At 52.2% G+C, this 26,793-nt stretch overlaps 1 protein-coding gene across 4 annotated transcripts; it reads left to right on the top strand.

Annotated features, from left to right (window-relative positions):
* Positions 1-3,068: 3,068 nt before the first annotated feature.
* On the top strand, positions 3,069-26,793 carry ZNF746 (zinc finger protein 746). Of its 4 annotated transcripts, none has more exons than XM_047095513.1 (7): positions 3,069-3,139; positions 6,463-6,762; positions 6,896-6,977; positions 7,981-8,094; positions 22,242-22,433; positions 22,922-23,047; positions 23,996-26,793. In XM_047095513.1, the coding sequence occupies exons 1-7, from the start codon at positions 3,116-3,118 to the stop codon at positions 25,048-25,050; spliced, it is 1,893 nt and encodes a 630-aa protein (XP_046951469.1). In that variant the 5' UTR covers positions 3,069-3,115; the 3' UTR covers positions 25,051-26,793. The 4 variants fall into 4 exon arrangements, with proteins under 4 accessions (XP_046951469.1, XP_046951468.1, XP_046951467.1 ...); XM_047095512.1 differs by having other exon boundaries at positions 23,993-26,793; XM_047095511.1 differs by having other exon boundaries at positions 6,851-6,977.

Raw genomic sequence — 26,793 nt, 5'->3', positions numbered from 1 at the left:
GCCTGAAGATCTGTGCCAGCTAATGGCATGACTTTCCAGTCTCTGGTTCCCACTTCCCCCCGCCTCCCGTAATACTCCAGGGTTCACGTCCCAACCTACACCACGGGCTTGGGCATGTTCCCATGGCTGGTTTTTTGTTTGTTTGTTTGTTTGTTTAATGTCTATTTTTATTTTTGAGAGAGAGAGAGAGGGAGAGAATGAGTGGGGGAGGGGCACAGAGAGAGGGGAACAGAGGATCCAAAGGTGGGGGGGGGGCTCCATGCTGAACCTGATACAGGGCTCGAACTCACAAACCATGAGAGCATGACCTGAGCCGAAGTCCGATGCTCAACCGACAGGGCCACTCAGGTGCCCCTGTTTTGTTTTTGTTTTTTAATCAAGGACTTTACCATGAAACTAACAAACCTTAAGATTCAGATCACCTGCCTTGCACCAGCTCTGTACCTATTTTTATTTTATTTTATTTTTAGAGAGAGAGGATGAGCAGGCAAGGGGCGGAGAGAGAGAGAGAGGAGAGAGAATCCCAAGCAGGCTCCAAACTGTCAGCACAGAGCCTGATGCAGGGCTCGATCTCACGAGCCCGTGAGATCATGACCTAAGCCAAAATCAAGAGTTGGATGCTTAACCGACTGAGCCACCCAGGCGCCCCCCGTACCTACTTTTAAATTTGCAATTTTGTGAAGTTTTTTTCTTAATAATATTTCCGGAATCATTCAAGATTCAAGCCCATAAAACATGGGCCCACCCTGGCAGAGGGAATGTTATTTGGGAGGGGAAGAAATCATGTGGAAGCAAAGCTAGAGGGGAAAAAAAAAAAATATATGTATATATATATATATATATATATATATATATATATATATAGGAAAAGGACAACTGGAAGGTTCAGGAACATTCTCCTACAGTCAGTGGATCGACTACACCCTTTCAGGGATTTACTCCAAAAGGCAAAAGGGTGGCAGGGGCTCCAAGCTGGAGAACCCCTATCCTTCCCCCACCCCATCCCTACATGCGAGAAACAACCTTCAAGAGCTTGGGGCATCCTAAAAGAGCTGGGCTGGCATCGTGAAAAAAGAAATCAGGCTCCGGGAGCAGACTCCTGAGGAAAGCGTCCCCCCACCCCCACTCCTGGGGAGATTCCATTTCTACACATGAAGAATGCATCCGGGATGACCCCATTCTGTACCATCCAGCGGGGGCTGCTGGGGAGAAAGCAAAGGGCATATGAAGACCCCTGCAGGCTAGACCCCAAAGCCCAGAAGTCCGGACCACGTGGGGCACAGGTTCCCTCTTCAGGAAGAGTCCCGCTTAGAGGGAATTCTGAAAGGAAATGCATCTTGGTGGCCACATGGGGGCCCCATTCAAAGGCTCCGTCCATTCCCCCCCGCCCCGCCTGGGTTTGCCTCTTAAGGAGTTTTTCCATTTATTTATTTATTTATTTAATTTTTGCCTCCTTTTTTGTTTAAAAATTCTATTCTCGTTACTACAAAATAAAAACATAAATTGAAAAAAAAAAAGTTAGACAATGTGCAAAACCGGCCTGTGGTCTCACTGTTAGAGAAAAACCGCTTAGACTGTTGATATACATGCTTCCAGACTCCTGCGTGTTTTTTCTTTTACACAAAACTGAGATCATTCTGGACAGACTTCTCCTCTTAAAATACCGCGAACATCTTCCCACACCAAGTTCTTCACCAAAATAATTATAAATATGGCATTGTGTTCATTCCATTTAGAAATATTTGTTATAAATAATAAGCACACAACAGAAAGTTCTAAGTGGCTCCCTACCGGGATTTACCGAACTATTTTCCTGTTGTTGGAAGGATTTATTCCATTTCAAACCAAGACAGACGTGAGCTACAGCTGTCCAAATAAATAAATACATAAAAAACCCAAATCGTCTGGCAAGACCTAGGGCAGCAGAGGCGACGTGGCGGATGCCCTGTGGGAGAAGGCACGGGTCTCCTGAAGCTCGAAGGGAGAGCGGCCCTGTAGCCGCGGTCACCGGCCGGCCGGGCTGGTCCCTGGAGCCGGAGTTTCCTTTTAGTGAGCGAGTCCCTCGGGGTACGTGGGGTCCAGGGCGTGAGGCTCTCAGCAGGATGCAGGTCCGGCTCGGGGTTCAGGCGGTGACTCAACGCGCGCCCCGCCGTAGGCCAGTGGGTCTGGGGGTTCTGGAGGCCAATGGGTCGGGGGGGGGGGTCGGGGGCCAGTGGGTCGGGCAACGTTGGTGGGTAGGGGGGCTAGGGGGTCGGGGGGTCGGGAGACCTGTGGGTCGGGCAGCGTCAGTGGCCGGGTGGTTCAGGGGGTCCGGAGGCTGGTGGGTCGGCTGGCCCGTGGGTCGGACAGCGTCGGTGGGCGGGTGGATAGGGGGGTCGGAAGGTCGGGGGGGTCAGGAGGCCGGTGGGTCGGCGGGCCGGCGGACCGGTGGATCGGAAGGTCGAGGAGTCGGGAGCGGGGGGCGGGGGGGGGGGGGGTTCGGGGGTCGGGAGGCCGGTATGTCGGAGGTCAGTGGATCCGGGATAGGGCGGTCGGAGAGTCGGGAGGCCGGTGGGTCGGGTCGTCAGTGGGTCCGGGATCCGGCAGTCTGAGAGTGGGAAGGCCGGTGGGTCGGGCGGTCCGGGGTCGGGAAGCCCGTGGGTCGGGGGCTCGGGGGCTCGGGGAGTCGGGGAGGCGCGAGGCCGGTGGGGCGGGGGGTCTGGGGCTCTAGGGGCCCGCGGGCGGGTGGACCGGTGGGTGGGTGGGTCTGCTGGCGGCGGGGAGGGGCGGGGAGGGGCGGGGCGGGGCGGGCGCCGCGCCTGCCGTTCGCCTCTCCGGGCTGCAGGTGGGGCTGTGCGGCCGCGCTGCCTCCAGGAAGCCTCACGGGCCTGCGCCGGCTCCCAGGATGCAGTGTGGACCGGCCGGGCGCTGACGGCGGCGGCGCGTCTGCGGGCGGAGCGGCGCGGGCCGGCCAGCGAGGAGCGCGGCGACGCGGGCGGAGAAGGCAGGGCAGGGCCGGGCGGGCGCCGCCTGCGGAGAGGCCGGGGGCCGGCCTGCGTGGAGCCGCGCGCGGCGGCGGCGGCGGCGGCGGCGGCGGCGGCGACTTCCTCCGGGCCGGGCCGGACAGCGCACGGCCATGGCCGAGGCGGCCGCGGCTCCGGTAAGGGCGGCCCGCGCGCACCGACGCGCGGACTCGGGGCCCGGGCCCAGCACACGGCGCCGCAGGCCCTGGGGAGGGGCTCCGTGGGCCGGGCCGGGCCTCCGTGCCTGGGCTCCGGCGAGCGGGGCGCGGGGTCCGCCGGGGCCTACGGCGCCCGCCGGCCGGGCCCCCCCCATTCGCGGCCGAGCCTGAGCAGGGCGGAACCGACCGTCCCCGCAGCGGAGGCCGCCGCACGCCGAGTTCCTGCAGCCCTCCGCGGCTTCCTGCCCCCGCCCCATCCGCCGGCCCCTCCATCTCCGCGCCCCCCACCCCGCGGCTCCTTTCTCTCCCCACCGCTCTGCCTCGGCGCTCCCTACCCCCCAGCTCCCCCCAGCGGCCTGGTGGCACCTGGGAGGCGTCCGAAGCGGCTTGGATGGCGCGCACACCGAGTGCCCGGCTCCATCGAGGTCGGGGCGGAAGACAGCTGCTCCCTCTCGTAGAAGCAGGCAGGCACCAGCCCTGTTAGGCATTATTTTGTCCTCACAACAAACCTGTGGGGTAGGTGCTCGTTCTGTCATACAAAAGAAAAACCCGAGGCCTGGAGAAGTTAACTTGCCTGGGATCGCACAGCTAGAAAGTGTGTGAAAAGACACAGTTGCTCCGTTTTTGGGGCCGCATTGTGTCTTGGGGGAAGCAGACAGGTACACTGGTGTTAAGGATGCAAAACAGAAAGAGGTGAGTGGTTCCTGCATTGAAGTAGAAAGGGGCTGTGGGAGTGCAGGGGAAGGAGAGGGAGGGACTGGCACCCCTCCCTGGCTTGTGCTTCTGTGATTTGAGCTGGGCTTTTAGGGAAGGCTAGGATTTCATCAGGCTGGGCGGACCAGTGGAGCTTTCCAGGTCGGGAGGTGGGCTGGAGCACAGAGAGAAAGCGGTGGGGGGGGCATGTTCAAGGACCAGAAGGCAGCCCCCTGCACCAGAAGACGGTTTTGGTAGGGAGGCAGTGGGAGAGAAGGCCGCAGGAAGGGTTGGAAGGGGTTTTGATGCCTGGACTTCATCATATGGGTGGGAATTCCTTGAAGGATTTGGAGTTCTCTTACCATCCGCTCCCCTGAAGCATGGACTTTCCACTTCCCTGGCAGGAGTCTGAGGACAGCCCCATATTATCCACCCACCGTTCAGTAAGGAGCTGGGCCTGAGCACAAACAGTCACCACCTCCCACTAAATAGTCTGAAGCCCTTATACGGGGCTCCCTGCCCCATTAAAATGTAAGAAAACTGTGCCTTGCCGGTCATAAAGTAGTTTACGCAGATGTCCTTTTCCTGCAACGCAAACGTTGGGATACTGGCAGTCAAGTGCACTGAGATGCCGAGTAGGATTTCAGGAGCTGGGGAGCCAGGTGAGGAAGTGAGTGGATGCTTCTGGAGCAAACTCTTGGGAGGCTGGGGTCAGATGGCGGTGGTTGATAGGAAAGGACACGTGGGCAAGGGAAGGGATGGTCGCCGGCATGGAGGGTGGCCCAAGGTGCCAGCCCAGTTCAGCCCCTGTAGCCTCGAGGCAGAAACACCTACCCCTTGAGAGCTAGAGTCCCGCCCACATCCAGCTTCCCTCCAATGGTTCTCTGCCTCTCCAGCTCCTCCCCATCCTCTGAGACCCAGGTGAAGCCCTTCTTCAGGTCAGAGGTCATCTGGTATGGCCTCCTAACAGCCACAGAAGCACTGAGGGTGCTTGACAGTCCCCCCCCCCCACGCCGCCCCCATCACTGCTCACACTCTCCTCCTCTCCCTGTTATCTGAAGCGTCCACCCATGTTGTTCTCAGTGACTTTCTCCAAAGGAGCCCTCACTCGTTCCTACTAGGCACCGACCATTTGTTGAGGACTGGTTTCCAGAACGTTGTAAGGAGCCGTCCGTCCTCAGGCACCGCCAGAAGGAGGCACAAATATCTAAACCTCCTCCCTGACCGGCCGGTCCCACCTTCAGATGTGGGTCAGTCAGGTGGTTCAGCCCGTACCCAAAGCAAAATGAGCCCTTTCCTCAGGGTCCCCAGCTGCCAATCAGGTCATTCAGGCTACCATGCGAACTTTCCAGCAACAGGGAAGTCACTGCTTGGGGGAAGCCTTATGACGGTTATCGTATGTAAAAGTCTAACCTCATGGCATGTTTTTACGTTCTTCCCCAATCTGTCAGGTGTGTCATTGATTCTGGGGTGGCTACAAAAATGTCTGAGACTAATTCTCCCTTTGGGAGGGGCTGGATACCACGAGTGACAAAATCAGACTCTCCAGGGACCCAGGGGACCTGGGTTGCTTTTGACCCCTTTTGACCCCTTGACCCACCAATGCCACCTGTGTCAAAGAGTCTAACTCTTGGCTGGTGGAGATTTGCAGTAACGGCGGTTTTTATTAGTTTAAGGAGGAGCAGTTGGGGAGGGGATAAAATCATATTGCACTGGAGGGAGAGGAATTAGCTGTTTGATTTTTATGTTTATTAGAGTGAGACACGAGGGGCGCCTGGGTGGCTCAGTCGGTTAAGTGTCCGACTTCGGTTCAGGTCACGATCTCCCAGCTGGTGGGTTCGAGCCCCGCGTCGGGCTCCGTGCTGACAGCTCAGAGCCTGGAGCCTGCCTTGGATTCTGTGTTTCCCTCTGTCTCTGTCCCTCCCCAACTTGTGCTCTGACTCTCTCAAAAATAAACAAACATTAAAAAAAAAATTAAAAAAAAAAAAGAGAGAGACACGAGATACTTTAAAAAAAAAAAAAAGGCAGTTGAGCAATGCTCATGTTTGTGCCGGTTCAGTGAACCAGCTGTTTTTTGTTTGTGTGTGTGTGTGTGTGTGTGTGTGTGTGTTGCTAGGTCATCATCAGTAGACAGTTCCTGTGCGATTACGATGGGAAGTGCAGGCTGGGCTCTAGTAAATCTGCAGTTTACTATTTATGCGCCGAAATGAGCCAGCAGGGCTAAGTCACTGTTTATTAGCAGAACTGCACTGAGCGCCTTCCGCGGGCCGCGCACTGTGCTGCGGAAGATGCTCCAGAGAGCCCCCGCAGGCAGATGCAGATTAATGGGCAGGGCAGTGAACGCTGGGATCCGGGTGTGCAAGGTGTGCTACAGAGGCCTGGAGGGAAGGCGCCAGCCCAAACAGCCGTGGTGTCTGAGTCCCCCAGAGGAGCCGATCACCAGGCCGCGATCTGGCGTGTGGCACAGGGCGTCCCCGCTTTCCCTTTGTGCTCCGCACACACCCCCCACCCCCACCCCCGGCCCAGCCCCCCCTACCCCTAGCAGAGATGGGCTCAAGGCACACGGTGGACGGCACGGATGATGGTGGACTTCTCCTTGTTTCCGAAAGATTTCTCCGTGGACAATGGCAGCCACAATTCAGGCCATGGAGAGGAAGATCGAGTCGCAGGCTGCCCGCCTGCTGTCCCTCGAAGGTCGAACTGGGATGGCCGAGAAGAAGCTGGCGGACTGCGAGAAGACGGCCGTGGAGTTCGGGAACCAGCTGGAGGGCAAGTGGGCCGTGCTGGGGACCCTGCTGCAGGAGTACGGGCTGCTGCAGAGGCGGCTGGAGAACATGGAGAACCTGCTGAGAAACAGAAACTTCTGGATCCTGCGGCTGCCCCCGGGCAGCAAGGGGGAGGCCCCCAAGGTACCCCCTCGGGCACTGGGGGTGGGACAGCGCGCGGGGCCGTGCCCGTAAGCGTGTGGGTGAGCGCACGTGGTGCTTGTGGTTCCAGGTGCCCGTGACCTTTGATGACGTGGCCGTGTATTTCTCTGAGCAGGAGTGGGGCAAGCTGGACGAGTGGCAGAAGGAGCTCTACAAGCACGTGATGCGGGGCAACTACGAGACGCTGGTGTCCCTGGGTAAGGCGCGATGCTCAGTTTTCTGCTAAATGTGATTTTGAGTGTCCCCAAACCTCTCTCCTCGTGCTGGCGGGCTTCGCCACAAGGGTGCGTAAATCACTAGAAGCTTTGACCGTGCCGGGCGTTACCTCCTCTCACCGTAGAGGAGCACCGGGTGACTGAGTGGAAAGCTTCCTCTAGCTGGTGAAGTTCACGAGTGGCCGGACAGAGAGGCGTGGTGGTGTTTCTCTTAAGCAGGCATGGAGCATGGACGTCTCCGTCCTGCTGAGACGGAGTGTAAAACCTCTGACCGTTCTCGGGTCCAGGAAGGAATCGATCCACTTTCTTTTAGCCTTCTCTTACTGGGGCGTGTGGCCTTGATGGTGACACTCCTCCAGTTTAGTGGACAATACGGGCAGACCATGCTTCCCCTCTGCCCCCACAGACTCCCAGAGCCCCTGTCACTCTCCACATGGGGTAACCCCAAGAGGCTGTTTCTTCCTGGGCTTCTTTCCTCTTGGGATGGTTTCTGCGTGACCCAGACCTGAAGGCAATAAGGCACGCTCAGTGGGGATGGGAACAGGCACAAGTGTGACGTTAGATTTTAGCTTGAAGGGAGGCGACTGGGTGGTTCAGTGAGCGTCTGACTTCGGCTCAGGTCACGATCTCACAGTTCGTGGGTTCGAGGCCCGCATCGGGCTCTGTGCTGATAGCTCAGATTCTGGAGCCTGCTTTGGATTCTGTGTCTCCTCTCTCTGCCTCTCTTTCTCTCTCTCTCTCTCTCTCTCCCTCTCTCAAAAAATGAATAAACATTACAAAAAAATTTTTTTAATTAAAATAAAATAAAAATGTCTCCCAGACTGCCAGATGTCCCCTAGGAGACAAAATTGCCCATGGTTGAGAACCAGGACTCTTTACTAATCTAGAAATTTCGTTTCTTGGCCATTCTTGGATTCCCAGGCTGCCTGTCCCCAGCTCTGAATGGAACCACGTGGCAAAAGCTAACCTCCCTATCTTTCCTCAGACTACGCCATCTCCAAGCCTGAGGTCCTCTCCCAGACCGAACAGGGGAAGGAGCCGTGCAGCTGGCGTCGCACCGCCCCGAAGGTTCCAGATGTTCCTGTGGACCCGAGTCCAGGTGAGGGGCTGAGAGAAGGCCAGGGACGCCAGGCAATCAGGTGGGAACGGGAAAGTAGAGGGCCAGGGAGGGCATGACTTTCTTTCCACGAAGAGCCAAGGAGAAACCTCAGCCTCGAATGTTTTAAATCTGTTTTTTAATAGTTGAGTTATGACCTACAGCCTGTTCAACAAACACTCCAGGAATACTTCCCAGCGGGGAAACAGGCAGGAAACCTAGCTTTCCAGAAGACAGATAGAGCCAGGGCCCGGAATTAGGGGAAGAGGGAAGGTAGGAGTGTGTCGAAGACAAAATTTCTTTCTCAGTTTTATGAAAAGCCAGCCTTACCCCCATCCAAGAGCCGATCTCATCGGCCGGTCACACGTTTCAACGTGATTAGAACCACAGATTTATTTAAGGTGAATCTGGACACCCTGGGTCACGGTCTCAGCTTTTCCTGGAGCCAGTCAGCACCTTTGAAAGTTAAAGAAAGGACAGGTGGATGCGTGAGAAGAGCCTGATCACCAGCGTGATGCCCCAGACAGGTGTAAGGGGTGACAGTCCCTCACTGACCGGGAGACCCCACCTGTGCAGGCTCGAGCCTGCTTTCTCCACAGAACCGCCTCGTCTGTCCCCCCTGCCGCAGGATCCCCTGTGGTCCGAACCCCTTCGTTACTGAAAAGTCTACCTGTGTTTAATCTGTGATTAACGAAATGTGTTTTCCCTGTTTGCTGCTCCATCGCAATTAGAGGTTCGCCCAGCCAGAGCAGGCGGTGCGTAGAGGTGTCGGGAAAGCGTTCACCAGTTTAGTTCCCCAGACGGCCCCGCGGACGGCCCCTGAGTCCTTGCTAGGTGCCAAGGGCAGAGCTGGAAGTGGAGCGCAGCGGCGCGACTGGGCGGGGCGCCATGTGGTTGGAGAAGAGGGATCGGACACCTGCCCGGCGTCCTAGCCTGCGGGGGAGGCCCACCGTGGGTTTGTTCATTTTCCTTATAACGTCTACGCGGGGGCCTCTCTGGTTTCCACCCCGTCATTCATGAGAGGGAAGAGGGGCCCCGGAAATACCGTGGCTGCTGGCGGGACCCCACTCGCTCCTCACCCCTTCTGGGCTGGGCATGCCCTCGACAGACCTCGTCTCCGCTTCAGTTCCTAAATTCTCCCGCCCTGCTTCGTGGGGAGTCCGTCCCCAGCAAGACCTCAGATCTTCACGCTCTTCCTGGAGCGTCCCCACCCATTCTTGCTCGGATGGCTTCCCCGGGCCCTGCATCCGCTGCTGCCTGCCCCTGCCCCGCGTCCCGCTCAGCCCCGGCCCGGAAGGCACTGGTGTCCCTGCGCCTCCATGTTGCCTCTGTGCTGGTCTCCCCTCCTCCCTGCAAACCCCCACCTTTCAATCAGACGCCTCCCGTCTTCCTACCGCCTTCCGCGGACCTCATCTCCGCCCCTGCCAGCATTGCTAGTGATGGCACGTCCCCAGGATGGCGCTCTGAGCACCGCAGCCTCTCTGTTCCTTTGCCCCCACCCTCCACTCGCTCTCCACCACCCACCCGGAGGTCCTACCCCTGATGCAGCCCTCCCATCTTCTTGACTTGAACCCGGCACCCTAGTGCTCCTCCTTGCAGATTGCTCTGCCCGGTACCCTGACCCCAGCATCTGGCCCTTCCACTGCCCAGCTAGTCCTCAGTTCCTCTTTGCCCAGCCCGGGCTCTGGTCCACTGGCGTCATCCCCCCGTCACGCCTCTTGTGTGTTCACCTGGCAGAACTATAATCCCGGTTAGATCCATCTGCCTGTCGTGCACCTGTTCCCACGCAGCTGCATGTGGCTTCAGAAAACCGCATGAGCCTTCTCTTCCTCACCTGCAACCTGGGGGCTTCAGCACTGCTCCGGGGTCGCACGGTGTCTCCTTGGGCCACTCAGTTGCCCAGAGGTTGGCAAACTGTGGCCTGCAGGCCGGATCACTCACCGTCTGTTCTTTTTTTGGCCCCCGGACTTAGAAGGATTTTCACGTTGAAAAAATACTGTTTGAAACAAAAAGAAACAAACCTCGTGGCCCTCCCACACCAGCAGCCTGTCTGCCTCAGCTGTGCCCCGTTCTCTGTGTTCGCTGCTGTGGCCATCCCTCCCGCCAAAGGCCTGCCTCTGCTGGACGCTAGATCCAGTCTGGCCTCCTCCCTCATCCTTCCCACCAGCATCTGTCTCTGCCGTCGGATGCCCGATTTGGAAACAGACCACTTTTGACCCCACAGCCCTGCCCTCCCACTTCTGCCCTCCTTGTGTCACACTGCCCACAGTCGCTGTCCTCCAGCGCCCGCTTTCTCCCATTCCTCTTCCCGCTCTTGAAGCCCTTCCATCAACATTCCTGGCAAGGCCACCAGGGACCCTCGTGGCGTTACTTTGGGACATTTGTCACCATTGATCACTCTCTTCCCAGATTCACTTCTTTGACAGGAAACCTTCCTGGTTTCCTCCTGCCGCACTTAACACCTTTCCTGTGCTATTCCTGGTGTTCTTTCTGACCTTGAACCATTGGGGTGCCCTCCCACCTCCGCCCATGCCCCTGCTCTGCCATCCCAGCAGTGGCTCTGAGAGCTCCACGTGCCACCGGTGTGCCTCTTGCCTCGCCCCTCCCTCAATTCTGCACACCCCGCTGAGCTCCACCTCCTCTCCCCCCCCACCCCCACCAGACACGTCTTCCTCTCCCCTGCCACAGTAGACAGCTGTCCACCCTGCAGGTGCAGGCCAGGACCCAGGAGTCAGCCCAATGCTTTCTCACACCCACATCCATCGGGAAATCCTAGTAGCTGGCACCCCCTTCAGACTTGTGCAGAGTGCCGTCCCGCCTCGCCTCTACCCTGAGGCCATCGTCTCCTGCGGTCACCTTCCAACCAGCATACCTGCTCCTGCCTTAATCCCCCAGAGCAAGCCCTACACTCTTCTGTTCACAACCCCATACTGGCTTCCCACTGACTCAGAGACTCTGGCTCATTTCTCTGTGTCCCGCTCCCTCTGTTCCAGCCACAGCGTCCTCGCTTTCCCCCAACACCGCAGGCTGCTCCGGGCTCCAGGCCTTTGCACTCGCCAGGAATGCCCCTCGGATACTTCCCAGCTCCACCCTTTACCTCCTTTGGGTCTCTGCTTGTTGAAAATTGTGGCCCCTTCCCCCCCCCCCCGAATTTCCAGTCTCCTTCTCCTGCTTTGGTTTGTTCCGTAGCAGATGGTGTCATCTATTATGTATATTTCTAGATTGTTATATATAGTTCTTATTTACCGAATTGATGGAGATACAGATATTATATGTATTTCACATAGAGAGAGATTACGGATTTCATGTTTACAGATTTATGTATGGCCAGTAAATTTCACGAGGACAAGAACCTATATGTCTTTTGTTCGTATGATCATTACAGGCACCTAGAATACCGCCTAGCACAGAGTAGGAGTTCAACAGTTATTTGTTGAGTGTCTGTGGTGTTATGTAATTTAAAATATCTGCGTGTTAAAATGTGTGTGTTAAATTCCTTGTTAGATTTCCTAGACTCACTCCTCCCTATGGTAACCAGTTGTCCTAAAGTTGGTGTTTATCCTTTCCATCCACATTTTATGTTTTGTATTATTTTTTGCTTTTAATTTAAAGCCAAGCTAGTTAACATACAGTGTAATAATGATTTCAGGAATAGAATTTACTGATCCGTCACTTACATATAGCACCCAGTGCTCATCCTAACAAGGACCCTCCTTAATGCCCATCCCCCGTTTAGCCCATCCCCCCACCCACCTCCCCTCCAGCAACCCTCAGTTTGTTCTCCATATTTAAGAGTCTCTTATGGTTTGTCTCCCTCTCTGTTTTTATCTTATTTTTGCTTCCCTTCCCTTATGTTCATCTGTTTTGTATCTTAAATTCCACATAGGAGTGAAATCATATGATATTTGTCTTTCTCTGACTTACTTCATTTACATAATACATTCTAGTTCCATCCACATAGTTGCAAATGGCAAGATTTCATTCTTTTTGATTGCCGAGTAATACTCCATGTATGTGTGTATGTATGTATGTATGCGTATATATATGTATATGTATATGTACATATATGTGTATATACGTGTATACACACACACACCACATCTTCTTTATCCATTCATCCATCAGTGGACACTTGGCCTCTTTCCATACTTTGGCTATTGTCGATAGTGCTGCTATAAACATGGGATGTATATGTCCCTTCGAAACAGCACACCTGTATGCCGTGGATAAATGCCTAGTAGTGCAATTGCTGGGTCGTAGGGTAGTTCTATTTTTAATTTTTTGAGGAACCTCCACACTGTTTTCCAGAGTGGCTGCACCAGCTCGCATTCTCACCAGCATTGTAAAAGGGTTCTTCTTTCTCCGCATCCTCGCCAACATCTGTTGTTGCCTGAGTTGTTAATGTCAGCCATTCTGACAGGTGAGAGGTGGTATCTCACCGTGGTTTTGATTTGTATTTCCCGGATGATGAGTGATGTTGAGCATCTTTTCGTGTGTCTGTTAGCCATCTGGATGTCTTTGGAAAAGTGTCTACTCATGTCTTTTGCCCATCCATCCCACTTTAAAACTTTTATTTAAAACTACTATGTGTATATATAGCCATAAACAATATACAATGTGGTTTTGCAGGTTTTGGAAAGTTATATCAATGTCATTATATTTATCACTCAATATTCGGTATTTCAGGTTTATCTCCACTGATGCATATAGATCAAGTCCATTCATTTTAACAGATGCTTACTATCCCCAAAGCAACCGCATTACATTTATTATCCACTGGTCTGTTGATTTGCACTTCCGCTGTGTGTGATTTTTCCCTCTCACAAGTGGTGCTGCAGTGGGCAGTTTTACACCTGTCTCTCTGTGTCCATGAGCCGCAGACTCTCTGGGGAATAGACCCGGAGAGGAACCCCTGCATCACAGGGCACACTTGTCTACACCTCTGCTGTTGCCATGGTTACACCAGCGTGTCCCGCTCCCTTCAGCAGTTCTGAGTACCTGTTTTCTTACAGCTTTGCCCACTTTCGTCATGAGACTCTCACCAGTCTGATGGAGGTTGAAATGAACGGCATGGTTTTCATTTGCATTTCCCCAACTCTTAGGGAGATGGAGCCTCCTTTTCACGTTTTTTTTGGTTTCTTTGCAAATTGTCTTTTTCTGGTTTTCACTCTCTTATCGATTCAGACTTTATATAGGTTCTGGATACTAACCCTTTGTCTGTTATTTGCATTACAAAACATCTGCCAGTCTGTATCAGGTCTTCTAAGTTTGTAGTGCCTTGTATAGAAGTCTTGATTTTGGGTCGAATCAAACTTACCCATTTCTTCCTTTATGATCTGCTTTTTCTATCTTAAGATAGCCTTCCCTACCTCATTCCAGGTCAGAAGGACATTCACCTCTACCTTCTTATAAAACTTTCAGAGTTTTGCTTTTCACGTTTAAGTGTTTATCAAGAATTAATATATGTGTAGGTTGCAAGGGAGAATGAAAAATGTTTTTCCCCACAAGGGTATCTGATTTCCCAACAAAGTTTGCTGAAGATTCTTTCTTTTCTCCAATGATTTGTACTGCCAGTTTAGTCGTGAACCGGGTTCCCATACACACAGACACATTTTCTGGGCTCTTTATTCTGTTTTTTGGGTCTTGGTCTCTACGCCAACACGCACTGTTTTAGCTTCATAATAAGCCCTCGTACCTAGAAGACTAAGCCTTCCCTACTTGCTCTCCAGAACTTTCCGTGGCTTTTGTTCTTCTTGGGCCTTTGTTCTCCTATATGAGTTTCAGAATCTTTATGTCAAGTTCTCAGAAAATCCGGCTGGCATTCTGATTGGAATTGCATTTACTGTATAATTTCATTTCTGGAGAATTACCCTTATTACAATATGAGCCCCTCTACCCATGGGAAGACTCGTTTAACGAAGGCTTCTGTGTGTGCTTGAAGAAGGCTTCAGTTTTCTCTGATCGTTGTGTCTATTGTGAATGGGGTTTTTACATTAATTACACTTTTTATTATATGAAATTTATTGTCAAATTAGTTTCCATACAACACCCAGTGCTCATCCCAAAAGATGCCCCTCTTCAATGCCCATCACCTCCCCTCCCCTCCCTACATTTTAAATAGTTATCACAGGTACACAGCTCTGCTGTTGACTTTCTTTAGTAAAAAACAACTTTTACTCAACTTTCTTATTCTAATGATTTGCCAATTTAGGTTCTCATGGTTTTTTGGTTTGTTGTTTTTGTTGTTGTTGTTGTTTTTTTGTTTTTTGGTGTTTTTTTTTTTGTTTTTTTTTTTTAATGTAGGCAATTGTACCCTCCACAGATAACACAAAAGTTATCTCTTCTTTTTAAATTGTTGTAACTTTATTTTTCTCATCCAGCAGTTTGGCTAGGACATTGCCGAGCAGTTCCAGAGATAGCTGGCATCCTTATCTGTGAGGTGCTTTGAAGGTCTCAGCAGTTAAGGATGGTTTTTGCCATAGACTTTCGATAGTACTCTTATTATAAGTTTATAGAAGTTTCCTTCCACTTCTGGCTAAAGCTTGTGAGCAAGTATTATGTTGTATCAAATGGGTTTTTTTTTCTTTTTTAATATTGTTTTGTTTCTTTAAAACATTGTAACCGTGTATCATACATAACATTAGCAAATACATACAGAACAAAATCCGTGTGACCCTTGGAGAATCATAGTAAACACCCATAGTCTCAATACCCAGCATCAGAAATAGAACACAGCCAGAACCTTCCATGGCCCCATTGTCATTCTCTGATCCCATCCCCCTCCCTTCCTTTTACAGATAAACAGAAAATTCAGAAGTAGATATGACCAGTCCCTTGGTTTTCTTTACATTTTTCATTCCTTATGTGTATATTCCTAAATGCCATTGTGAACCTTTTTTGAATGACACCACACCATCTCTAGTCTTCAAGTTGAACTTGGTACAGATCATACCATCTGTATCCTTTCGTTTGACCTTGATTCTGAGCGTCGTCCCTGCTGATGCGGTACAGCTGATGTCCGTTCCTTTTCACCACTTCATGGGTTTCTCTCTTATGACTATGACACAGCGCATTTTTTCCTTCTGCTGATGGGCGTTTGTCTTGTTTCTAACTTTTTTGCTTTTAGGAACAGTGATGTTGGGAACATCGTTACGCGTGCGCAAAACTTCCTCTAGGTGTAGACCCAGGCGTGGAACTGCCGGGGCCTAGGAAAGATGCATGTTCGACTTTTCCAGGTGACGTCTGAGTGTTCAAAGCGGCACTGCCACCAGGCACCCGCCAGCGGTGCCCAGACGTCCGCGGCACCTCATCCTCGCCAGCCCCGGAAATACCTGCGTCCTCGCTTCTGCCCATCTGGTGGGAGTGAACCGGGTTAAAAGTCGTATTTTACCACGTGCATTTTCCTAATTAGTGAGATTGGACATCACGTCCCCCGCTTCCAGGCCACTTACCTTTCCTTTTCTGTGAAATGCCTGTTGAGTATGACTGTTGTCCATTTCTCTTGTAAGTTGTTTTCCCTTTACTTACCGATTTGTAAGCGCTCCTTTCATGTTCTGAGTATTAATCTTCTTGTCAGGTATGTGTATTGCCGATACCTTCTCCGGTCACGGTGTATTTTAAAGAACAGATGCTTTTGATTTTAATGTACCGGGATTTACTAGTTTTTACCTTTATGGTTTGTCCTTTTTATGTCGTAAACTAGTAAGAAATCTTCCCTACCTCGAGGTTGCGATACACCATCTCACATTTTCTTCTAAAGGTTCTGCCTTGCGCGTTCAAGCGCTGAGTCTGTCGGGGCTGGATTTCCCTGGCGGTGGGAGGCGGGAGCCTGGTCCCTCCACACCAGTGCTTCGGGTCTTTTCCTTTGTTCTTTGGGGTCAGCTTCTCAATTGCCTTATAATAAGTTCTGTGAAAAATCCAGCTGGGATTGTGGTTGGAGTTGCACTCAGTCTATTATGCCCGTTGGAGACAACGGACTCCTTTGCCATTATTCGTGTTATTTGTGAATGTCTGAAGCCCCTCCGTTCAGCTCGTCTGTACTCTCTCATTGAAGTTTTAGTATTTTCCCCCAAACCATCTTGTTTTTGTTGTTGTTAGGTATGTTACTAGGTTCCTGGTGTTTATTTTTATTCTTTCTTTTTTTTTTTTTTTTTTAGTTATTTCCCTTCTATTTTTCTTAAGTTTTATTTATTTATTTTGAGAGAGAGAGAGAGAAAGAATGAGTTGGGGGGGGGGGGGAGACGGGAGCAGAGAGAGCGAGAGAGATGCAGAGAACAATGCAGGGCTCGAACCCACGAACTGTGAGATCGTGACCTGAGCTGAAATCTAGAGTCAGATGCTTAACCGACTGAGCCACCCAGGCGCCCCTTTCGTTGTATTTTTTTTTAAATCATTATTACCAGTGGTGCCTTTTGTTAACATGCTTCTTCTATCTGTTGCCGATGTATGCTAGAGCTGCGGGGCAGGAAACACTCCTCTCCAGGCAGTTTATCTCTCGCAGGGGCTCAGTTATGTGACATCCCTCTCTGCCCCCAGGCATCCCCTCCAGGGGGCCCACCAGGGACAGTCCTTGTTTGTCCGTCCTCCTCCCCTGGGGCAGCTGGTCACCCACAGGGGACAGGTTCCTTCACTGCGGTCAGGTAGGGGACTTCCTGTCCTAGAGTCAGTAGTAGGAACCCCTCTTGTGCACGATAATCCTCAGCTATCATTATGTAATAAAAACAGTTTACCCTCACCTGACTTCCTCTTTTGTTTTATTTTCTCTGTTAAGATCCACGACAGGGAAGAGAAATGGTAGTTGATAGGCTCCCTTAAAACCCTTTTGGAAAGCATACAAAAATACAGTTGTATTTCATTTACTGATATTTCCACCTCAAAACCTTGCTCACATTCTCATTAATGCTAGTAACATTGCTAATAATTGTCTGATGATTCTCAGATCTCCTGAAAAGATAATCCTATCATCTATGAGTAATAAGAATGTTTTGTCTCCTTTCAGATCTTTACGGTTAATTTTTTTCTTGTCTTATTGTGCTGGCTGAAATAAAAGTGGCAATAGCAGGTATCCTTGGTTCATGATTTTAAAGAGAATGCTTATTAACTTTTCACATTGAGTCTAACATTTGTTAAAGGTTTTGTTTATCAGTACCCTTCATGAAGTTAAAGAAGTTTCCCGTATTTCCAATTGATGAGATATTTCTAATAAGGAAAGATGTTGAATTTTTATAGAATGCTATTCTGGTGTTTGTTGAGATGATAATGTGATTTTTCCTCCGTTAACCTGCTAATACGGCAAATTATGTGATTTTCTATTGTTGAATCAATCCTGTGATCTGAGAATAAACCTAACTTAGTCATGAACTTTTATATACACTGCTGGATTCTGGATTTAGTATGCTAGTTGTTTAGGATTTTTGAATCTTTGTTCTTGAGTGAAACTGGCCTATTTTACTTTTCAGACTGTCTGGTTTTGATATAAGCTATGACGTATTCCCTCCGTTTTTATTTTCTGAGAGCGTTTGTGTAATATTGCAATTATCCGTTCCTTGAATGTTGAGTAGAGAATACCAGTGAGGCCATCTGGGCCTCAAGTGGTCTTTATGGGGGGAGATTTTGGTCTACTGACTGAAGTTCTTTAATAGGGATAGGACTATTCAGGTTTTCTATCACTTTTTAGTCAGTTTTAGCAAATTCTAGTTTTTCTAAGAAATTTGTCCACCTCCCCAGAGTTTCCAAATGACTTGGAGTAACATTCATAAAACCATCTTCTAGGGGCGCCTGGGTGGCGCAGTCGGTTAAGCGTCCGACTTCAGCCAGGTCACAATCTTGCGGTCTGTGAGTTCGAGCCCCGCGTCGGGCTCTGTGCTGACGGCTCAGAGCCTGGAGCCTGTTTCCGATTCTGTGTCTCCCTCTCTCTCTGCCCCTCCCCCGTTCATGCTCTGTCTCTCTCTGTCCCAAAAATAAATAAACGTTGAAAAAAAAAATTAAAAAAAAAAAAAAAACCATCTTCTAATCTCTGCTGTGTTTATAATTCTGTTCTTTTTCCATTCTTCATGTCGGTTTTCAGTGCTTTCTCCTTCTTTTCTTAATAGATGTAACGGTTTAATAGTCTCTTCAAAGAACCAACTTTTGGCTCTCTGTATTCTATCTTTGTTTTCTCTTTTATTAATTTATGCTCTTGTATTGTTGCCTGTCTTCTACTTTTTATTTATTTTATTTTTAATGTTTATCTATTTTGAGAGAGAGTGTGTGTGCACGAGTGGGGGAGGGTCAGAGAGAGAGAGAGAGAGAGAGAGAGAGAGAGAATCCCAAGCAGGCTCCACACAAACTGTGAGATCGTGACCTGAGCCAAAATCAAGAGCCAGGCTCAACTGGCTGGGCCACCCAGGCATCCCTGTCTTCTAGTTTTTAAAGGGGTTTTGTTGTGCATGTCATTTCTTTTCCAGCATCTTGCCCTGACCCTTAATTTTCAACCCGTCTTCTCTTTTTAATATAAATATACAAGGTCATAAAATTCCCTCTAAGTACCATTGTAGATGCAACTCACATATTTTGATAAATTATATTTTCGTTAGCATTGGGTTCCAAATATCTTCTAATTTTCATTGTGATTTCTCCTTAGAGTCTTGAATTATTTAGAAAACATAGATTTTTTTTTTATGTTTATTTTCGAGAGAGAGAGAGAGAGAGACAGAGTGTGAGTGGAGGAGGGGTAGAGAGAGAGAGGGAGACACAGAATCCGAAGCAGGCTCCAGGCTCTGAGCTGTCAGCACAGAGCCCAACGTGGAGCCCAAACCCACAAACTGTGAGATCATGATCTGAGCCAAAGTCAATCGCTTAACCTACTGAGCCCCCCAGGCGCCCCAGATATTTTTAAATTTTAGTAGGTATGGGGAGTTTGGGGGTATATGTTATTGATTTCTAACTTAATGTTATAGTTACAAAATCAGTGTTTAAAAGATTAGTATTTTAAAAATTGACTAAAGTTTGCTTTATGGTCTAGAAAGTGTTCATTTTTCCTTCTTGCTCGGGGTGGCTTAAAAAACTTGAGTTTTCCTTGTCTTTAGATTCTACTATGTCCATTTGATCAGGTTTGTTAATAGTGTATTCGAATCCTATGACCTTGAATCAGCTAGATTTATCAGTTATAGAAACAGGTATGTTGAAATACTCCACTGAGAAGTTGGGAGTTATTTCTTCTGGAGTTTTGCTGTATTATTTTAAAGCTAAGTTATTAGATTAAAAATGTAGAATTAGTTTTTCTTTCTGGCCAATATAACTTTGCACAGTGGTCCTTTTTTTATTTCTGTGAATATTTCTCTTTTTAAATTCTATTTTGATGGGGCACCTGGGTGGCTCAGTTGGTTAAGCTTCCAACTTCGGCTCAGGTCATGATGTCACAGTTTGTGAGTTCGAGCCCCATGTCGGGCTCTGTGCTGACAGCTCAGAGTCTGGAGCCTGCTTCAGTTCTGCATCTCCCTCTCTCTCTCTGACCCTCCCCTGCTTGTGCTCTGTCTCTGTGTCTCTCTCTCAAAAATAAATAAACATTTAAAAAAAAAATCTATGGGTGGCTCAGTCGGTTAAGCCTCTGACTTTGGTGCAGGTCATGATCTTGTGGTTTGTGAGTTCAAGCCCCACGTTGGGCTCTGTGCTGACAGCTCAGAGCCTGGAGCCTGCTTTGGATTCTGTGTCTCCTTCTCTCTCTGCCCTCCCCTTCTTGTTCTGTCTCTTTCTCTCTCTCTCTCTCTCTCTCTCTCTCTCTCTCAAAAACAAACATTGAAAAAAAATTTTTTTATTTTATTTCATCAGATATGGGATAACTGCATCTTTTTAAAAATTTTCTTTATTCTGGCTTTGATTCTTTTACACTGCTTTTGCAGCCTTCTGTTGTAGGCGTGTCTTTTGCAAACCGCATATAGTTAGGTTTCTTGTTCATCTTTACCTTTTAAATGTCCAGCATGGTGGGCACTAGCCACATGTGGCTGTTGGTGACTTAAAAAGTCCTATAAAGATGAGATACATAAATGCTGAACATTTTGGATATATTGGGTTAAGTAAAATATATTGTTAAAATTAATTCCACCTGTTTCTTTTTATTTTACTATTTTTTTTTAACATTTGTTTATTTTATTTTTGAGAGAGAGAGAGAGAGCATGAACTGGGGAGGCGCAGAGAGGGAAAGAGAGGTAGAATCCCAGGCAGGCTCCACACCACCAGCACAGAGCCTGACGCGGGGCTTGAACCCAGAAACCGTGAGATCATGACCTGAGCTGAAGTCAGACACCCAGGGGCGCCTGGGTGGCGCAGTCGGTTGGGCGTCCGGCTTCGGCCAGGTCACGATCTCGCGGTCCGGGAGTTCGAGCCCCGCATCGGGCTCTGGGCTGATGGCTCAGAGCCTGGAGCCTGTTTCCGATTCTGTGTCTCCCTCTCTCTCTGCCCCTCCCCCGTTCATGCTCTGTCTCTCTCTGTCCCAAAAATAAATAAACGTTGAAGTCAGACACCCAACTGACTGAGCCACCCAGGCGCCCCTCCTATAATCAGTTTTGATACTCTCATCAGATGCTCCCCTTTTTATTTTTCTGAATATATTAAGGTCCATATTCTGTATATGGTAATTCCAGTATCCTAACCTCTCTGCAGGGCAGATCCTGCAGTGTGTGGTCTGCTGACCCACTGAGGCAGCTGCTTTTCTGGTTGAGGTGGCGATTTGTAGTTGTGAGCTCAGTAATGTCTGAGAACTGTGTTTATTTTTTTTTTTGTCATGTTCAATTTTATTTATTTATTTTGAGAGAGACGGAGAGTGAGCTCGCACGCGTGGGCACAAGCCAGGGAGGAGCAGAGAGAGAGGGAGAGAGAGAGAATCCCAAGCAGCCTCCGCGCTGTCAGCACAGAGCCCGACAGGGGTCTCGATCTCAGGAACCGTGAGATCATGACCTGAGCTGAAACAAGAGTCAGACGCTTAACCGGCTGAGCCACCCAGGCATCCCCTGAAAGATTTAAGATGTTTAAGATGCTGTCATCCTGAGACTCTCTGTCCACCTCTGCTGGTCCTTGGGGCCACCAAGACCTTGACCTGGAGGTTTCCGGGCCACTCCGTGGTGTGACCTGGCACCAGTGACCCTCGGGCACAGGCTGTGCTGTGTCAACTCCCACGCTGATACTTAAGACACCATATCCTTCAGCTTCTTTTTTTCCGTAGTTCTTGGGAGTGAGTTCGGCCACGACTCTCGTGTTGTTTGGCCGCTCTCCTGGTTTGTAAGTTTATTTTCATAGGACCTCCTGTGGCCTGAGTTGTGGGGGGCTGTCCCCATGGGCAGGTTTGCTTTGCCTGTGCTGGGCGGGGGGGAGGGGGGGCCTCCTGGGCGCCGTGGTGGTCAGCCAGCGTTTCTGTGAATTTCTCAGCTTAGGGTCTCTGTACCACGTAGGCAGTATGAATTCGGTGTGGACATGGGGAAATTCCCGTTTCTTAGGGTGGCTGTCCCACCCGTGGCTCTAGACAGGTGGCGGCTTCCTTGTAGCGCCCTCCGGTGGATGGAGTTATTTCCAGCTCCCAGCTCACCGAAGGGACAGAGCCTCCTGGCTCCTGGCTTCACGCAGGCAGCTCAGCACTGTCTCGCCACACCTGGACATCAAAGCCCAGCCTCCAAGGCCTGTGTCCTGTTCCAGCAACTCCCTGGGTCACCTGGCCTCTGTTCCAACTCTTGATTTGACTTTGCATTTGCTCTTTGATTCTTATATCTGGAATCTTTGTTGTATGCTCACTCATATACATGTGCGGGGGGAGGGGCGGAGGGGTAAGCTTTGGGGGGATACTCGGGCTTACATTTTATGTAACATTTCTGTGTTAAGAGTGAGGGCAGGACCTCCCCAGAGCAGCGCGGCCTTCCCCAGGGACCAAAGATCCAGCCCTAAGAACTCACGGTCGTATTCCTCACCCCTTCCCACCCTCCCCTATGCTCACTACCGTGTGACCTCACGCTTTGCCCAGAAGGCCCCACTGCCCCTGCTTGCTCTGGCCTTCCGTTCCCACCAGGCTCTTTTGCCATCTGAGCCTTGTAAGCGCCCGTGTCCATTTCCTCGGCTGGATGTGTGTCCCCCACCGGGGCCAAGGGGCCCTGATGCTGTGTGTTCATGCACTTTCCCTTTCTCAGGCTCGGGGCCCCCGGTTCCTGCCCCTGACCTCTTAATGCAGATCAAGCAGGAGGGCGAGCTCCAGCTCCAGGAGCAGCAGGCTCTGGGGGTAGAGGCCTGGGCAGCCGGACAGCCGGATATCGGGGAGGAGCCGTGGGGCCTCAGCCAGCTGGACTCCGGAGCAGGAGACGTCTCTACAGATGCCGCCTCTGGTGAGTGGCCGCAGCTAAAGCAGACACAGGGACAAGTGTGGGGGCTGACGGCAGGGTGTGGGAAAGGACCTGGAAGCACCGTGGAGCTGTGGCCTCCCAGATCTCGGACATCCGGCCTGACCCACTGGGGAGTTTTCCCCCCTGAAGGGAGGGGGCTGTGCCTAATGATACCTTGTGCCCCCCCTCCCCCCCCGGGTTTGGTGGTGCTCACGTCTCAGAGCCTCTCTGCCTGACCTCGGTCCACTGCACTCCTGTTTGCCTTGCCCTCGCCCCAGGGCAAATTGCCAGCTGCCTCGCATTACAGAGGCCTGCATGAAATGAGCAGTGACATCGAGCTTCCTGGTGCCTCAGAGAAGGGGGCCACAGAAAACCGGGTGCGGGAGAGGAGAGGTGGTTACGCTCCCGCAGAAAAGGCCCAGGTGGGATCTTAGGGTCTCACCTGCCCTTCCTTCCCCTAACGCCCGGGCTCGGATCTGTCCTCACTGCAGGCGTCCACTCCAACTTTTCCACCACGATCCCACCCACTTCCTGGCAGGCGGACCTCCCTCCCCATCACCCTTCTTCAGCATGCTCGGACGGGACACTGAAGCTCAACACAGCAGCCTCCACGGAAGGTATGGTGCGGCCGAGAGGGGGCGGGAAAGGCTCGCGTCTGCCTGCAAGGCTGCCTCGGCCCAGGGCCCTCGTTTTTACTGCCGAACTGCCCTGACCTCTCAGCCAACAGGCCTTTAGGTGTCACATGTGGCGTTAGGACTCTATAGTCTGTCCTTGATCTCCTTCCAAACTCTTAAGCTCGAACAGCCTTTCTTGAGAGCGTGTGTGTTTCCGACTGTCCCTTTCACATATGGTCCTAACCAGTCAACCCTGCTAAAGCTGATCCCTTGAGAAGGACATATCGCCTGCCCAGGCTCAGCTGTCCTGGCTCTCTGCTGGCGTGGGAAAAACCAAACCAGACCAGAGCCTCTTGTGACCCATCAACACTACCAAAGACAGGCGTCCGAAGGCCAGGATCAGGAAGAACGACTACCAAACTTATGGATTAGTTTTCCATTTACTTCTGTTTTGAAGGCCAGTTATCTGTTACTTTCCTCATTCCTGTCATATTTGTGCTAAAAGCCCAGGTCCCTGATATAAAACTTCAGGATGTGAGAGTCCAGTACATTTATATAAAATCAAACACAGTTTTACTGTTTGGCTAATATTTTTCTCACTAGCCGGCGGGCCACCTAGAATGCTTGCTGCATTCCAAACGTGCCCACCAGTGGTCAGCCTTAGGATGAACTCAGGAGTAGCCTTAATAACCAAAGCGAAAATGGACCCGGGTGAGCAAATGCGATGGTTGCTTTACCTGTGAAGGTCCTCGCCCAGGGTTTGGCCGCATGACTGTGTGGGGGGGGGAGGGGGGGGGGCTCTGCCCAAGGGGATCCTGAGGCTTGGGAGAGTAGGGCTCACCGTCTTGGTGGAGCGGAGTAGCTGCCGAACAGCCAGACGGAAGGATCGGCTCCTCCCTTAAGCAGGTACGGGGACACGACGATACCGGGTCCTTCTGCCTTTCTCAGCAGATGTCAAAATTGTGATAAAAACAGAAGTCCAGGAAGAGGAGGTGGTGGCCACGCCAGTGCATCCTACCGACCTGGAGGCTCACGGGACCCTGTTTGGACCAGGCCAAGCCACAAGGTTTTTCCCTAGTCCCGTCCAGGAAGGAGCCTGGGAAAACCAGGGCGGCTCCTTCCCCAGCCAGGACCCTGTGCTGGGGCTGAGAGAGCCCGCCCGGCCGGAGCGGGACATGGGCGAGCTCAGCCCCGCGGTGGCCCAGGAGGAGACCCCGCCGGGGGACTGGCTCTTTGGGGGGGTCCGGTGGGGCTGGAATTTCCGCTGTAAGCCCCCCGTGGGCCTGAACCCGAGGACTGGGCCCGAGGGGGTGCCCTACACCTCCCCCGACAGCGGGGAGGCCGTGCTGGACCCCAGCCAGGCCCCGAGACCCTTCGGCGACCCCTGTAAATACCCCGGCCGGACCAAGGGCTTCGGCCACAAGCCGGGCCTGAAGAAGCACCCCGCCGCCCCGCCGGGAGGGCGGCCCTTCACCTGCGCCACGTGCGGGAAGAGCTTCCAGCTGCAGGTGAGCCTGAGCGCGCACCAGCGCAGCTGCGGGCCGCCAGAGGGGGCGCCGGGGGCGGCGGGCGGCGGCGCGCGGGACGGCAGCGCGCTGCGGTGCGGGGAGTGCGGCCGCTGCTTCACGCGCCCCGCGCACCTCATCCGCCACCGCATGCTGCACACGGGCGAGCGGCCGTTCCCCTGCACCGAGTGCGAGAAGCGCTTCACCGAGCGCTCCAAGCTCATCGACCACTACCGAACGCACACGGGCGTGCGGCCCTTCACCTGCACCGTCTGCGGCAAGAGCTTCATCCGCAAGGACCACCTGCGCAAGCACCAGCGCAACCACGCGGCGGGGGCCAAGGGCCCGGCCCGCGGCCAGCCCCTCCCGCCCCTCCCGGCCGGGCCCCCGGACCCCTTCAAGAGCCCGGCCTCCAAAGGACCCTTGGCCTCCACAGACCTAGTGACCGACTGGACTTGTGGCCTGAGCGTCCTGGGACCCAGCGACGGCGCGGACCTGTGACGCCCCCCGCCCTCCCCCGCCCGAGCTGGCGAGGGTGGGGGGGGCGCCCCGGTGTCCTGGCCCCGCTGCAGGCCGCGCGCCTAAGGAGAGCCCCACTCGGAGGCGGCAGGGCGGTGGTGGGAACGGAGCCCGGGGAAGCCGGTTTCCCAGCCGCTGAACTGATTGCTGGAGGGAGAGAAGCTATCAAACGATCCGGCCTCCGCCTCTAAACAAAGTAGAATTCTCTGATTGTGAAACTGAGCAGCATAGAATTTTAAGTAATTTAATTATGGAGACTTTTTTTTTTTTTTAATTCTTGACGAAAACGCTGGAAAATAGTCGTAGCACCAGTTTAAACTTTATAGTGTACTTTCGGTTTCCGGAGCGTGCGTTTGTGTGGGCTGTGACCGTACCAAGTCCGACAGTGAGTTGGCCGGCTGGGGACACAGATGAGGAGGGTCCCGGACCTGCCCTGGCCCCGCTGACTCCTAGGGAGGGGCCGGTGGGGGTGGCGGCGCAGCAGAGTTGAGAAACCCCCGCCCCACCTGGCCACCAAGCTGGCCTGGCGGTGGGGCAGGTCTGGGCCTGGGGCTTCAAGCTCCTCCCATCACCCCTCCCCTCCAGGGTGTGGAACCCCCACCACGGGTCAGAGTCAGCAGGGAGAAGGACGCGCCCACCGGCAGCCAGTCCCGTTCCCCAGCTTGCCCCTCCATCTGAAAAGTCCCCCCACCCAAAGTGCTGGCCCATTATGGGCCATCTGCCGCCCCTAACGGCAAGGGATCTGGGTGGTGTCACCCTGTTATGGGACTCAGGGCCTCATAAAGGAGAGCCACCTGAAAACACAGTGTTAGGGCTGCGCAGGGGAGGAGGCAGAGGTGGGCAGGCCCAACCTTTCACCCTCAGTTACCGGCGGAGCCAGGAACAAAGCCTGGCCTGCCGAACCCCACGAACCCCATGTGGGGCCGCTTTCCTCTCCAGCCAAATGCTTCTCTTTCCTTTGCTCTGTGTAGTGAGTGTTTCTTCGTTGTCAGAACGCTTTCACATCGCGTCTCATTTGATTACTGTGACCTTGTAAAGCACGCGGGACGAGTGTTGTTAGAGATGAGGAAGTAAACTCCTCCAAGGGCACCCCTCCCAGCCTCACGCGGGAGCGCGAGGCCGCGTGCCAGCAGTCGAGGAAGGCCACGGCTTAGACAGGCTGGTCGTCCTGGAGCACCACCGGCTTGGGGGAGGGAAGGTACTCGCGGCTGCCCTCTCAAGATCTGTACCACCGCTGGCCGAGCAAAATCATTAGGCGTCAAGGTTCTGCTGGCCTGTCTGGAGTGTGCACCCATTCTCCCCAGGGGGCGGTCGGGTTGGGGGGGGGGTTGCTGGGTGGCAGGTCTGAGGCTGCGTGAGGGGCAAGCGCTTGTTCATTCCCCCTCTGACATCTTAGAGGTAGAATTAGAAACGGCCCAGGTTTCTTGATTCTGCCGCAATGCTGTCCCTACCACACAAGTGTCCATTCCTGTTTCGTTGGCACAGCCACTGGTCCCCTTGCCCCCAACGGGTAACCTGTTCCCCCCTGAGGAACCAGAGACCGTGGCTTCCTTTCAGTCCGCTTCCTCATGCGTCCTTTTGTTAGGCAATAGACTAGTTCGGAAAACTGTTTCTATGTACTGTATATTTTGTACCCGTTTACACTTCTAATATTGATATAACTGATATTTTGAAAAACGGATGAAGAGGAAACATCCTGTTAAAATAAAACCTAACCAGCACCAA

This window comes from Lynx rufus, unplaced genomic scaffold, assembly GCF_022079265.1.
Source record: "Lynx rufus isolate CCGP_SWC_20201006 ecotype Redwood Valley unplaced genomic scaffold, mLynRuf1.p SCAF_4, whole genome shotgun sequence".
Lineage (NCBI taxonomy): Eukaryota > Metazoa > Chordata > Mammalia > Carnivora > Felidae > Lynx > Lynx rufus.
This window is presented reverse-complemented; position numbering and strand designations above follow the sequence as displayed.